At 38.7% G+C, this 15079-nt stretch overlaps 1 protein-coding gene across 1 annotated transcript; it reads right to left on the bottom strand.

Annotated features, from left to right (window-relative positions):
• Positions 1-5152: 5152 nt before the first annotated feature.
• LOC106536113 (estrogen-related receptor gamma) lies at positions 5153-11939 on the bottom strand (the record flags this gene model as incomplete). Its single annotated transcript, XM_014033304.1, is given in 4 exon segments — positions 5153-6694; positions 6783-7052; positions 11357-11539; positions 11829-11939. Coding segments are annotated over 4 exon segments (809 nt in total), but the record flags the coding sequence as incomplete, so codon positions are not given.
• Positions 11940-15079: the final 3140 nt, after the last annotated feature.

Consider the following 15079-nt stretch of genomic DNA (forward strand, 5'->3'; position numbering starts at 1 on the left):
AGGGACATTATGTTTCGTGTKTARTCRAAGTTAAACATGAAAAGTCCAAGTTAATYACAACTGGTCYTTTGAGGGCCACCATAATGCTCATGTGGCCCTTGGTGAAAATGAGTTTGACAGCCCCGATTTGAATATTTAACACAATTACAGAAATAGAACAAAGGTTTGAGCTTGTCTTTAAAGTTTTGGGTGCTTGTCAGGGTGCATACCGATATTTATAGGTTTAACAAAAGTATCTTTGCTCAGTAAAATAATAATAATAATAATAAAACAACAAAAACTCAGTGTTAATGATTGTGTTGCTTGCAAAACATAGAACGACCAGAAGATGGCGCCAGACAGCAGCTACAGGCTGCAGATAGTGTTGCACATCTCCACACAACTGCTGAACCAACTGAAATCAAACACACAAGATCAATTTTGAACAMCTTCAGCATGAATATTTTAGATATTTACAATTAAATATATTCAATGTAGAATTAGTATACTCCTCATTACAAAAGTGGACACTGTTTCTGGCTTCTCACAGACTTGTTCATAATAGTTGCAGGAAAGCTACTTACTAAAAACTATGAAATTAAACACATGGAAGGTTACTCTGAATTTGGACCCTATGAGGGAATTATAAGGCCCACATTYAAGAGAAGGCACAGCCCTCAAACAAACTAAAAAAACATCAAAATATTACAAAAAGTTATCAGTTTTAGTGTCTGTAGCCACCGGTTCTCAGACATTATTGCTTCATATCAAAGCCCCCCCTCCTCTCACTTTAAGTCTCAGCTCATTTGATTTATTTTTACAGAGGAGCTCTCCTCTGTCTAACAGCCTAATCAGCATTCATACGTTGCTGTGATGATTCGGTACAATGCTTTTTTTTATTGAGGAAGTGATCTCACCCTTGAGTGCCAGAATCAGCCTTTTTTTACAGCCCATCTCCTCTGGGGCCTCATCCATCAGCAGCGTGTTGGGGGCAACATGGCCACCAGACACCTACTAACTCATTTAAGGCGGGGGCGTGTGTKGGGGGGCCGAGCGTGGCCACATCACTCACCATCTCTAACTCACTTACTGACAGCCGACGTTGGTGGAAATTCTCCAGCTTGTTCCAAATCCCCCCGGTGCACGCGCCACCACTTTTTAACCACAAATAAATGAGGAGATTATTCGGCTCCTGCTGACAGAGAAGGACAAACGGGTTCACTTTGGTTTGATGTCATCGATTCATTCATCTTTACCCGACCCTCTTCTCTTCCCATTTTTGTTTCCTTTAACATCCTACAGCTAATATTTAATTGGATTTTTAACAATACCCCAATTTAGTGTTAATAATAGATGTTTTTAGGCATTAAAATGCAAATATATGCATGTTTAAATGCAATGTTTAATGTATTTGTTGGCATCAGGTTTTCAGCACATATGTATATTACTATATAACACACAGTACAAAAAACATGTAACAGATGAATTATATTCAATATGGCTGCAYTATTTGGGTTTATAAAAACTTATCTAATAAGAGAAAATATATCACCTAACATACACCAAAACACAGATGTAGTGGATTTTAAATAAAACAAATATGTCCACTGTTTCTACTCAACTGAATTAAGTAAAGATAATGAATTTACTTTACTTTACATTTACTTAAACTCAGTGCAAAGTAGGCCTAAATGTGTTACTTTTACTCAATTCAGCTGAGTGGAAASAGTTAATTTTTCTTCTTTTTGCTAAATCCACTACATCTGTTTTTTGAGTGTACAATACAATAAACTATCAGGTATAATATGATATAGTAGCTAATATACAATATGCAATAAGTTACAATATATTACCTATATATGGATATTCAATATACAGTGGGGAAAATAAGTATTTAGTCAGTCACCAATTGTGCAAGTTCTCCCACTTAAAAAGATGAGAGAGGCCTGTAATTGACATCATAGGTAGACCTCAACTATGAGAGACAAAATGTGAAAAAAAAATTGAGAAAATCATTTTGTCTGACTTTTAAAGAATTTTTTTGCAAATAATGGTGGAAAATAAGTATTTGGTCACCTACAAACAAGCAAGATTTCTGGCTGTCACAGACCTGKAACTTCTTTTTTAAGAGGCTCCTCTTTCCCCCACTCATTACCTGTATTAATGGCACCTGTTTGAAGTCGTTAACAGTATAAAAGACACTGCCCACAACCTCAAACAGTCACACTCCAAACTCCACTATGGTGAAGACGAAAGAGCTGTCKGAGGACACCAGAAACCGAATTGTAGACCTGCACCAGGCTGGGAAGACTGAATCTGCAATAGGCAAGCAGCTTGGTGTGAAGAAATCTACTGTGGGAGCGATAATCAGAAAATGGAAGACATACAAGACCACTACTAATCTCCCTCGATCTGGGGCTCCACGCAAGATCTCAGCCYGTGGGGTCAAAATGATCACAAGAACGGTGAGGAAAAATCCCAGAACCACAAGGGGGGATSTAGTGAATGACCTGCAGAAAGCTGGGACCAATGTTACAAAGGCTACCATCAGCAACACACTATGACGCCAGGGACTCAGATCTTGCAGTGCCAGACGTGTCCCCCTGCTTAAGCCAGTCCATATCCAGGCACGTCTGAAGTTTGCTAGAGAGCATTTGGATGTTCCAGAAGAGTATTGGGAGAATGTCATATGGTCAGATGAAACCAAAGTAGAACTATTTGGTAAAAACACAACTCGTCGTGTTTGGAGGAAAGTGAATGTGGAGTTGCATCCAAAGAACACCATACCAACTGTGAAGCATGGGGGTGGCAACATCATGTTTTGGGGCTGTTTCTCTGCAAAGGGACCAGGACGACTGGTCCGTGTACATGAAAGAATGAATGGGGCCATGTATTGTGAGATTTTGGGTGCAAACCTCCTTCCATCAGCAAGGGCAATGAAGATGAAACGTGGCTGGGTCTTTCAGCATGACAATGATCCCAAGCACACTGCCAGGGCAACAAAGGAGTGGCTTCGTAAGAAACATTTCAAAGTCCTGGAGTGGCCTAGCCAGTCTCCCGATCTCAACCCCATCGAAAACCTTTGGAGGGAGTTGAAAGTCCGTGTTGCCCGCCGACAGCCCCAAAACATCACTGCTCTAGAGGAGATCTGCATGGAGGAATGGGCCAACATACCAGCAACAGTGTGTGCCAACCTTGTGAAGACTTACAGAAAACATTTGACCTCTGTCATTGCCAACAAAGGATACACAACAAAGTATTGAGATGAACTTTTGTTATTGACCAAATACTTATTTTCCACCATTATTTGCAAAAAATTCTTTAAAAGTCAGACAAAATGATTTTCTCAATTTTTTTTCACATTTTGTCTCTCATAGTTGAGGTCTACCTATGATGTCAATTACAGGCCTCTCTCATCTTTTTAAGTGGGAGAACTTGCACAATTGGTGACTGACTAAATACTTATTTTCCCCACTGTATAATAGCTAACATAAGGTGCAATATAAACGATAGAAGACAATAATGATGCAATAAAGCATCTAACATGTAATGTGATATAATACGCCATGACGTACATAATTTTTATTCTTTTACTTTGTGTTTATTCCTATAACAGCTTTTTATTTCTTGTACAGGCTATTTTTTTATTTTGATATTTTCTGTATCGTCAACTCAGCTCCTTCAAACACTACAGTACAATACAATACTCCACGATATACTTCATTATTTATKCTTCTACTTATTTTTTATAGTACTACCTATTTTTTTGTTTGCTTTTGTACCATACAATCTACATTTTTTAAGAGACATTTTATTTTGTGTCAAGCACAATTTCTTAGACATGCAAAGAAGTGTTTTTCAAAGTGAAGTCCGCTAGGGAGGCCTCAGAAAGGCAAAAATAAAAAACATATTTAACTCGTCATAAAATCAAATATTTATCAAACATTTTAAAATATAATTTCGTTTCATTTTTGTTCTTATCGTCAACAGTTGAAACTTTTTTTAGTGGAAATAAAATAGCATTTAAAACATGTTAGTAAAATTCTTATGCTAAATGTAATTATTAATTGAATAAAAGTGAAAGAAAACATTCAAAAGGTAATGTTTCTATGTACATATTTTTGCAGCATTGTTTGTGGGTTTGCAAGGGAGTTTCCCACTCATGGCATGGGTTCGGAAACCCCTGTGTTAGAATATAATTCAGCACTATGTATATATAAGGTACTCTACATTTATGATTTTATTATCCTTTTTATTTTTGTACAGAACAAACTGTTTTTTGAAATGTCTAAATATGTCCTTTGATACACTGTTTGATACAAGTACTAAAAACTACAATATTAATTATTATTTTGTTCTTCTATTTTGTTTCTTATTCTACTCTTTTGGACTGAACTTTTTTTATTTATTTATTTAACTATTTATTAATTTTTGCTAAATTTTGACATTTTGTAATTATGTCGCCTGGATATTTTTTTTTTTTTTTTTTTTTGCTGTGACAAAATTATTTCCCACACAAGATTAAAAAGGTACTTAAGTGTCTCTTTTGCTCTCTATTGTCCTCCTGGGGAAATTTATTTTGAACCCAGTGGTGTCCCAATTCCTACCTTCACAAAGGATCTATTAATAGAATGACGTATAATCAAAATTGTATTTTTTAATGTGATGTATATACACTGTTAGAAGTTGCGCATATCATAAACTGGGCATGCGGCTATTTTACACAAAGAATAGCTAAAATTATAATTGATGAAATGTTCCTAACATTATAAACAACATGTAGTGTTTTTTTCCTGCAGATTGGAAATCAAAGAGATTTAAGTGTTTAGGAGTTACTATAAATAGTATATTAGAAAAAAGAAGCTTGTTTTTCTCAGTATGCCTGTATGACAAAGCGATGAGTGGGATGCCTCTGCTTCAGACTCAACAGGCAGCTGATGACCAGCTCTCTCCAGGGCCACTGTTAGACTTCATTACATTATGGCTGTTAATTATAAATCTCCATCCAACTGGGCTCGGATGGCCTAAAAGTGCCGTAATGGGTCTTCCATGGAAATAACAGTCCATTGTCAGGCTGTACAGAATCGTCTGTGTCCACTTACCAGCTCTTAATGAATCGCCTTCAAAGCCCTCTGAGCTTTATTGAGGAAGAAGACACTCAGACACTACGAGCTTTGCATTAAGGGGACGGTCTTTATTGCCCAAGAATCCACCTGAGAATGAAACAGCACAGCTCGTTCAGGCAAATCTTTAAACACCTCTGCTGGTATGAGACACGATCTACACACAGCAACTCTTACATGACATATTTCAACCTCGTACCGCTGCTTCATCTTGTCACAAAGAAAAAAAAAAGTGCCACAAGGAGCAAAACTTGGACCTTTTTTTTTTTTACAGCGTGCTCATATTCCCTTCATTCGACACGTGTGGCAAAAGACTTCAGTACTGCGACTCTTCAAACAACACTAACAGATTAACAGCGCCCCCCACCCAACTTCATGGCTAAAAAAAATTTTAAATAGTGCACAAATTTCTTCCTACACATAGACCTCTACTATAGAAAACACATCCTTCGTAGTCCAAGGTTTACAGTATGGCAGCCTTTATAYAAGAGTTCTACACAGCTCGTTTATATGATCCTGAAGCAAAAAGACTCCACTTTTAATTTTATAATGACGTTTTTGATGCTGTGATACAGAGTTCAGTRTCAGAGTCGGAGCGGAGAAGCTGGTAAAATATTATCTTACATAAACAATTAAAAATCATTCATTGACGTTAGACAAACTAACAGAACAGAGCCGCTTTTAAATAAATAATTGTTGCATCGAAACATGTCTTTCCCTGAAATAGTAAAAGCAGGAGGCCTGTTCTTTTATTAGATGCCAATCAGCTCCCAGCAGCAACACAGAAACAAAGCAACGACGTCGTGAACATCTCCCAAGCCACGTTAAATGATTCTGGACGATTGCTGGTATGTTCTGGTTTAACACGAGTCTACTCTTTGGCAAAACTAACTGTTTACATCTTATTTAATCGTACTGTACAAAACAAAAAGATATGTAACACCTAATCAGAGAGGCTCTCTAGATGCACTAGAATGCAGATTTTACAGGCTTCAAGATGAACAACATAATCCTCGTGGATTTTCAAGTATCAGGTGCGTTTTTTTTTTTTTTTGACAAAAGAAATTACGTTTGGCATGTAATTGTAAATATCTTTAGAAGGCGATTCCTCTGCTTTTAAGCCGTTGGTTCTTTTGTCGGAACATTAGCCTGTTGAGGTCTTTTTCTTTTTCATACGAAGCAGGAGGGCTGTCTCCAAAACTCTTCCAGCCGATATGTTCCCAGTGAYGGCAAATTGTCAAATGCTAGTTAACAAAAATGGACACACCCGCTATTACTCATAAGCCCATTTCTTCAACTTGACCCGGTTCCGTTCCGACCCAGCAGCCGGCTCCTCCTGTGTTCTGATCAGGCTTTGGCCTCCAGCAGTTCGAGGAACAGTTTGTGCATGGGCACACGGCCGTCCTGTTTGACGCTGCAGAAGTGCTGCACGGCTCGGGCGGCCGTCTGGCGCAGGAGCGGGAGCGTCATGATCAGCTTGCCTGCGCGCCGCGAATCCTCTGGGTGGAGGGCGGCCTCGTAGTCCTGCAGGGCCCCGTGAAGGACATCCTGGAGTCTCAGGACTGCCTCAGAGTCTTCGATTTGCATGGAATCTAAGAGGGGGGATAAAATGGAAAACTAATGTTTGATATTCAAACAAAGCCAAGCGTGAGCTGAGTCCTGTAAGGTCCAGCCTGGTACCTGAGTTTGCCAGAGCRATAGCTTTGAGGAGCACAAACTCCTCCTTTTCCAGGCMCATGCTTTTGTACTTCTTCACCAGCTGCAGGATTGCGTTGTTGAGGTCCAGGAGCCCCGCCAGCTTCGACTGCTCCTCGTCCATGATGTAGTCCTCGGCATACACCAGYTTGTCCTCCAGGGTCAGGGAGCGAAACACCACTCGAAGGATCAAAATCTCCATCCAGCCGCTCTGCAGGAGACTCATCTGGTCTGCTAAAGAGAGCGAAGGGAAGCCTGAGGAGGAGAGATGGAGGAGTTCAGTAACTTAACTCCTCCTTATTGTAACTCCACAAGCCCCGTTCACCCCTCTTCTGAGGCGTGCCTCAGATCAACTCATTTCGATGCTGTTTCTTTAAACCCAAACGAGGCGCTTCACTTCCCCTCCGGCTTCCAGACTGGTCCATTCCTGTTTGATAGAGGAGTTTATGACTATATAGCGGCTCAGAAACTTTTATTTTTTGTACAARTGAATTAAAACAAAATGCATTTAAYRGYYAAAAAAGTGGATTTTGAACAATGTCTTCTTTAAGATTCAGTTCTTCTGGATCTGACAGAAATGAGGCGTGTTATGAAGGTTTTGAGGTGGTTGTATCTGTTTATATTAATATGTCAGGATGAGTGCAGATGAATGATTTTACCTATGAAATGGTCACAGCAAAGGGCAGAAGTGAAGGACAGGAGGACAGAATTGGTTGTAAATTTAATTACTCTGTCAGACACACCTACTTTGACTGACAATTACACTCCACAGGAGTATGATTAAACCTGCTAACTGCCCCCGCATAATCCTGCACACACACACACACACACACTCACATACAAACACACATGTTTACTGTAATTAAACAGATGATTTTACAGAACAGGGAAAAGGAGGGGGAGGTGTTTGTATTTTTAACACCGTCGCTGATTATTATCAGGATCCACTGCTTTTTTACAATCACCACGGTAAAAAAGCAGTGCCCCCCCCCCAACACACACACAAACACACACACACACACACACTACCCCTGATTGATTGGAAGCACTGTCAGTGCACGGTTTCATTGGTCGATAGAGATCAGTGTTCTGGCACGGGGCCATCGATCGGGACCAGAAACCTGCACGAGTCTGAGCAGGATTAAATCTGTAGCAATTTATTGATGGATTTTATGGACAAAAACGGGTTAAATCTTTAAAAAAGATGTTTTAAAAGAACGAAGGAAAGATCGATGAGGGCAACAACCATGGAGAATTTATTTTAAGACGTTTCCATTAGGTTTTGAAGCATTACGTCATAAACAGACACTTTTCAGCAACGCAACAAAAATCCCATTTAATCACATTGATGCTAACCAGTTCCCCTTTTTTTACATTTACTACTTTATTAAAAGCACTTCCTAATATCACTAGACAACCTACTTTATTTGCTCCAAAGCACATCATATAAACACCTCCTTTTCTTTCAGCTTGGCAGTTCTGTCGCCTTAAACGCACGTATTCAACAGCCAGCGTGCATCAGCGACACAAAAAGGCCAAAACCRCACAGAGGGCAGTCGCTCTTTAGCCGGCTCATCTGCCAGCGTGGCCCTCCGACTTCAGACCACATCACTGTCAATCTGCCTGATGAGAGTGGACACAGAGGAGTGGGACAGTAGCCCCCCCGTCACACTCACCTCCCCCTGGGCACAGAAGTCAGATGGCCCGGGACGTTCGGCCCAGGGCCCGGGGTCTCCCGGCACCGTGGGCTGTTGTGTGTCCTGCCACTCATCCAGAGCTGATGTGACACGGCCATTACGCTGCCAGGAAGGAACAGCCAGACTTTTTTTTTAAATCCCCCTTTTCTCTGCGTGTACATCTCTTCAAGCTAAATTTCTTTTCTTTTCTGTCACAGTTTAAAATCCTTTAATTCTTCAACCTCTTGCATAATTAAAGCAGCGGTTTGGTTTCTTCTTCTCTTGTAATGCTCATTAGATGATTTTCTTTTTTTTTACTGATAAGACGCCGCATCATTAATTCATAGCCACACATTATCAATTTATTTTCTAAAGGAACAAGTTTGGTAATTTTTTTTTGCTTTCCTGTTTATTTTTAATGGAAGGCTACATACAGCTACACTACAACAGATTGTCTCTTCCTGTGAATTGACTAAATACAATTTTTAAATTTGACTGGATTAAACTAAATTTAAAGGAGGTACGATGTAATGTTGATGATGGGTGGATTTTGTGGAAAGTAGGCAAGGCTAACTGGTTTCCTCATGTTTCCAGTTTAATGCTGAGAAAGCCTAATCAGGTCAAACTGGTTGGAGTCGACTCGCCAAGTGATTGAAGGTTTCTGAGAACCTTTACTGACTGGATGTTCCAGCAGAAGTGTTTGATTGCTACAAACAGGAGTAAAATATTCATTCCTTGAAAGTATCTGAGTATGTGAGGATTACCTGAGGTTTAAATGTATTTTACTTTTAAATGAACCCGTCTTTGGGTTCTCCTTTTATTTCTTCCCCCGCAGGATGTCATTTTTTTCCCAGTCAAAGATGCGTTTTGTTTGCCAAAACATGCCTGATTCATTTTGTTTCTTTTATTTTTGGAGACATTTCAGAATCTTGAGTAAAACATGTTTGACGTCTGAATAAAACACTGGTTGGTATCAGCAGTGGAAACCCTCCGCTGGCAAAGGGCGACAAACACACACCCAGCAGTTGGACTCCATCTGTCTCGTGCGGTGACAGTAAAAAAACGAAGGAGAAGAGTCAGACAGCAGGAGCCTGGGGGGTGAAAAGAGGAAGATTTCCTAAACAGAGCCATGGAAATGCTGATGAGGGACAAACTCACACTTAAATGACGGCCTCACATCAATTGTGCAGAAAGACATTTTGGGACAAATACAGCAGAGAGATAGAAGCACAGGCACGCCTGTTTTGTTTGTTTTGTAAGCATTTCAGAGACGAGGCATCAACAAAAAAACCCAGGTGTTTCCCTTGTTATGTTTTGGGTGTGGATAACCCCGCTGATAAAGTACCGAAAACGATACGATAAGACACTGAAAACAAGTGAAGCTTTTAATGTGCAACCTGAAATGTTTGAAACGTCACACAAACTGTTTTATTTGACGTGGCCCAAAGATTAAGAACTTTAGGAGTAACTTATATAATTTCCATTAAATACATGTTAGGATTTCAGGACGTGTCCACCAGCTTGAAGAGGTTCCTGGTTAATCAGTTGGTATTTAATAAGCAGCCATCTTTAAATGTGCCCTCTTTTTTTCACTGGACTTTACACTCATGTTTGGATTTTTCACTGATTGTCTTTTAAAACAAACTAATTTGGTATTAGCTTTGATGCTACAATCCCTGTGTGGCAAGGTTATAATAGTTTTAGATTTTTCCTTATAGTTTAGTTTTATTTCGTTGTGACTTTTTTCATTTAATTCAGTTAGTTTTAATTAGTTTTTACAGTGGATTTGCTAGTTTTTATTAGTTATTATTGCATTTTTAATGTGTAGTTTTGATTTACTTTAGTTTTTATTAGTTTTATTATTATTTTTTAATAGTTTGAATAAACATATTTGCCAATGCATCAAGCTTGTGATGTTCCTTTGAGTTAACTAAGCAGCAGCTATTTGGTCACTAGTTAAAGCAGTCCATAATAGCGACACCTTCCTAAAATAATTGCGTTACTCAATTTAGCCAACTAAAAACTTGGGTGATTATTTTAGGACGATGACAATAGTTGTCTCCAACCCGCTGCTACTTGTTGCTTGTTTTTCAGAGATCCACGTCTCAAAAATAAATTGACAAACACTAAAACTAAGGATATTCTAACTATAGTTTCAGTTAGTTTTAGTTAGTTTTCTAAAAAGATTTTACAGTTTTAGTTAGTTATCGTTTTTTTTCTTTTCATTTTATTACAGTTTTTTATTTATTTTAGTTAACTAAAATGATTTTTCAATTTCAGTTATTTAGTTAGTTTTGATTAACTATAATAACTCTGCTGTGTGGACAGAGGGTGCACCATTATCCACAAGGATCATTCCTTAACTTTATAAATGATTCAGTGATATAACATTAAAATAGTGCTTATTGGTTTATGATTATTATGATTATGAAATGATCAAGGAGCAACTAACGAGTGGTGAAGGTGGAGCAGAATGTATCTGAACGTTCCTCAGCTCTTCCTGTGACAGAAGATGAGCTCAGAGCGTTCCAAGAGTCAGGAGGATTTCAGTAAATCAGACTGAACAGGGGGACGGCTGAGGCCCTGGAAGCAAATTAAAACTTCCATGTGGCCGCTCGTCATCTGATTGGTGTGGGAACACACTTTGGTCAGCGAGGGCATGGCACGCAATTTACAGTACACACACACACAAACACAAAGACTGACAGATAACACAGCTGAGCCAGACCTTCCCTCCCCTCTCTGGGCCGTCTTGGCAACCGCAAGTCAGAGCAATCCGTTCTGTGATCTGATTAGGGACTTAGTGGACGTAATGTGTGTGTGGCCGCTCGTGTGAGGGAACATATGAGTGAGTGAGACAGGGAGATTTAGCCTGAATCATACCAGGGATGTGTTTGGCCCAGCCGATGTTGACCACCAGCTCTCTGTCGGCGAGGTCACACAGTGTGGTCAGGGCCTTGATGTCGCTCTCGGGGACCATGGGGTCCGGCATGGCGAAGATGCTCTCCGGCTCGGCAACAAGCAGCAGAGATACCACCTTGTTCTCCACTGCACCACCTACAGAAACTACAAAAGTTTGCTATTATTTTTAGATATTTTACAGATGTTTGTACATTATTTATTACCTTCCGCAAACATGAAACAATGCAGAAAACAGGAAGAAAAGTACACAATCACTAACTAATTACCTCGAGGAAGATAATTCCTCATCATGTTTTTCTATTTTAATAATTGTATGTTTTTGGCTGTTCATGTCTTTGTCTTAATGACTTTATGGTTTTATCATACAGTAATGTTCACAATAATCTAAAAGCTCATTAATCTAGGATGTCTTAACACAGTTTTGTATCCTTACATGTTTTTTTGTGAGGCAGGTTGCTTTGTGGTTGCAGATATGGGCTGTTCTCCGCATCTATTCTCCTCTTGTACTTCTGTCTGCCGCCTCGAACCCGGTCCAGACGCACACCTACATCAACACAATCACAGGATATTATTGATGAATGTGTGTCACTCCATAAATATACAGTCATGGGTGCCCTTATGTCATCATGCTGTATGTAAATAAACAGGTGCGTATGAGGAAATACGTTTTAACGGACTTTTTGACTCAGGAAGGAAAAAAGGAAAAAAAAATAATCAATTTGTAAAAATAACTAATTTTGTGACATTATACAGTCCTAGTACTGTGGATTTTAGGTGTTTTAAACTCTACTTAGGTGGACGAGTATTTCTATGAACCATTAAGGCAGTTTTTTTTAAACTAGCTAAACTAAAATTTCCTTAAAAAATTAAATCTGATCGGAACGCAACAATATTCGACAATTAGATTTAGTTTAGTTTTAGTTTAGTTAGTTTATTCATTTAATTTAAAACAAAAAAATTGTACACATTAAAAACAAAACAAAAAAATACAGAACATAGATACACAACGAAAAAATATACAAATCAAATTGAAATGAAAGGAGGCAGAAAGAAGAAAAAAATCTTATATCTGCCCCTTTTTTCTATAATTAATTTCAAGCAATAATAATCAAGAAACAAAAACAAAATAAAACTTCAATTGTCCTGATGCATCTCAGTAATCCAGGTAGAAAAAATCAAAAAGAAAAAATAAGTAGGTCCTCTGGATGGGTTCAAAACTTCAATTCCTTCTCAAACAACTTTCACATACATTATACAATTTCATATTTCTTTAACAAACTTATTTTTATCCTTCTCTTAAAGAAATACATTGAACCAGCATTTTTATACTCACTTTCCAGATTATTCCACAATCTTATTCCCTGAACTGAAGTACATCGGTCCTTCAGGTTTGTTTGAATTCTAGGTTTCACAAACATCTCAAATCCTTTAAGATTATAAGAACTTTCTCTCTTAACAAAATATAACTGGATGTTTAAAAGGTAACATTTTTTATGAGCTTTATACATAAGATTTGATAATTACATGTTTCGAATAACTCAGTCAGGAGGAAGTGGCTCCATTGGGTTGAACCCGGTAAACCAACGGGTCGCCGACCCACACGTATTGTCGACTTCGAGGAGACCGAACGGGACCGGGTGTAATGCTGGCGCTGCAGCACATCCTGTAACATGACCTCTTTACGTTAGAGCGGTTAGAGGCAACCGCTCAACCTAACAACCCTGTCGACGTAGGGTTTAACAGTGTGTAACAGCGTTAGTGTGTGTAAACTGGATGCTTAGATGAAAATGTGAATGGAGGAGCAACACACGTACTAAATATTAGCTACAAACTGCAAAAAAAAGGCTTGGACAGTAAACATGACTCAGGAAGCCTTCGGTTGTGGTGTTGGGTTACTTGGTCTGCTCAGAGTAAATAGCCATAGAGTCCCTGAATAGATCTATAATGGCATCTGTAAAAAACACACTGAGGGTATTGTTTCCCCTCTTGACACCTCACAGCCTGCGGTTCTTATTCCAACTTCTGCAGATATTTATGGACAGCATGCATCAATATATGGAACAATAAACTGCACAATGTTCTCTTGATCGTGAGTTACTTGGTCTGCTTAGCGTACATAAAGTCTTGAATGGTTTTATTGGTTCCATTCCATTAGTTTCCAAAGCTGTTTTGTCTTATTTTATAAGTATGTTATGGCTAATACATAATATTTGATATAATCTTACAGAATATGTGCTGTATACAGCAATATCCCATAAACAGAGGGGATCTGTACATGTAGCCTACGACCTTCAAGACGTTTAAAAGTGCACATAGTGCCCAACAGAAACAAACTGTCCCGCTAATATCAGATTATATTACAATAAAATGTGGCTGTAATATTCCTATAAACATAACGGACCCTCACAACATCCTTCAGCAAAATGGTGTTGGATATTTTATAAGAGGTATTAATATATTTGAAGTCACCTTTTAGATGAACCCTTATCTTAATTTTTAGAGTTTGTTGTTGTTTTTTTGTACCCAGACCTCCCAGCCATCATCCCTGTATGTTGCCCCGTCCATCTTTATTATCTCTGAGCTTCACTAAAAGCTGCTGCTAGAACGTCTTTACAAAACTAAAACTCTTAACATCTTTAATGCAACAGTTGCCAGTAAATGACAGTTTTAGGCCTTGTAAACTTGGGCAAAAACTTGCAAAATGAGTTGTTGCAAAAGTTTGCCTCTATTTACTATATAGCTGACGTGTATGTGACAGGAAGTCAGAAAAAGGGACGTGAAGTATGTCAGTCATGCAAAAACTGTCTCATAAAAATGTTTAAAATTTTTTAAATTTTTAAATGGAGTGTAAAAATTTTGCACGCAAGCAAACAGCTGTTTGAGCTCTTGCCAAATGTTGATTAAGCACTCGGAGCCCAGCTAAATATTTCAGTAACCTGGATTTTAAAATAACAAGCTTATATTGTGATGCACCGCATGGTTACAGAAAAGAAACTACAGTCATGAACATGAATGTTATTGAGATCAGCTCTTTGTGAAATTACTCGAAATGTGTTATTTTCGCTAGTGGTAGCCAAACACTTATATGAACACAAGGATTTTAACAGAGGGTGTACTTCCGATTGCAAATGAGCGAACGTGACTTCTTTGTTTTTAATGGAAACAGGCTTTTATTGACTGTGGCATCTCACATGGAGGCTCTGAAATTAACAGCAACACATGTTCAAATAAAGCCACAATCATTTAGGAGCCAGTAAAAGTTTCAGCTATACTAGATAAGATATATTTCTACCAGCTGGGTTGACTTCTATGTTCCAGTTAAAAATATTAAATTAGAAAAAGGAATGTTTCTTGCTGTTGAGCTCTACGGGCATCCTTTGTATGAAGATGTGGTAGTCACTGGACTGAACCTCACCTCTGTGAGTAAGCCTTGCCCTATAACACTGGTTCAATAGAACCAACAGAAAAAACCCACAGCATCTCTACTCATCTAGTTTAGCCTGTTCTGAATCCCCACTTCCATTCCTGCTGCCACCATGTCTTCACCACAAACAATCCCACGCTTCAGAAACAAAAAACGTCTTCAAAGGCCACGTCTTCTTCAGCGCCACAAAATTGCCAGTTTGGACTTTGCAAGGATGCACCAAACATGGGACATTGAAAGGTGGAAGAAAGTTGTCTTCT

This window comes from Austrofundulus limnaeus, unplaced genomic scaffold (assembly GCF_001266775.1).
Source record: "Austrofundulus limnaeus strain Quisiro unplaced genomic scaffold, Austrofundulus_limnaeus-1.0 Scaffold1690, whole genome shotgun sequence".
NCBI classification, from domain to species: domain Eukaryota; kingdom Metazoa; phylum Chordata; class Actinopteri; order Cyprinodontiformes; family Rivulidae; genus Austrofundulus; species Austrofundulus limnaeus.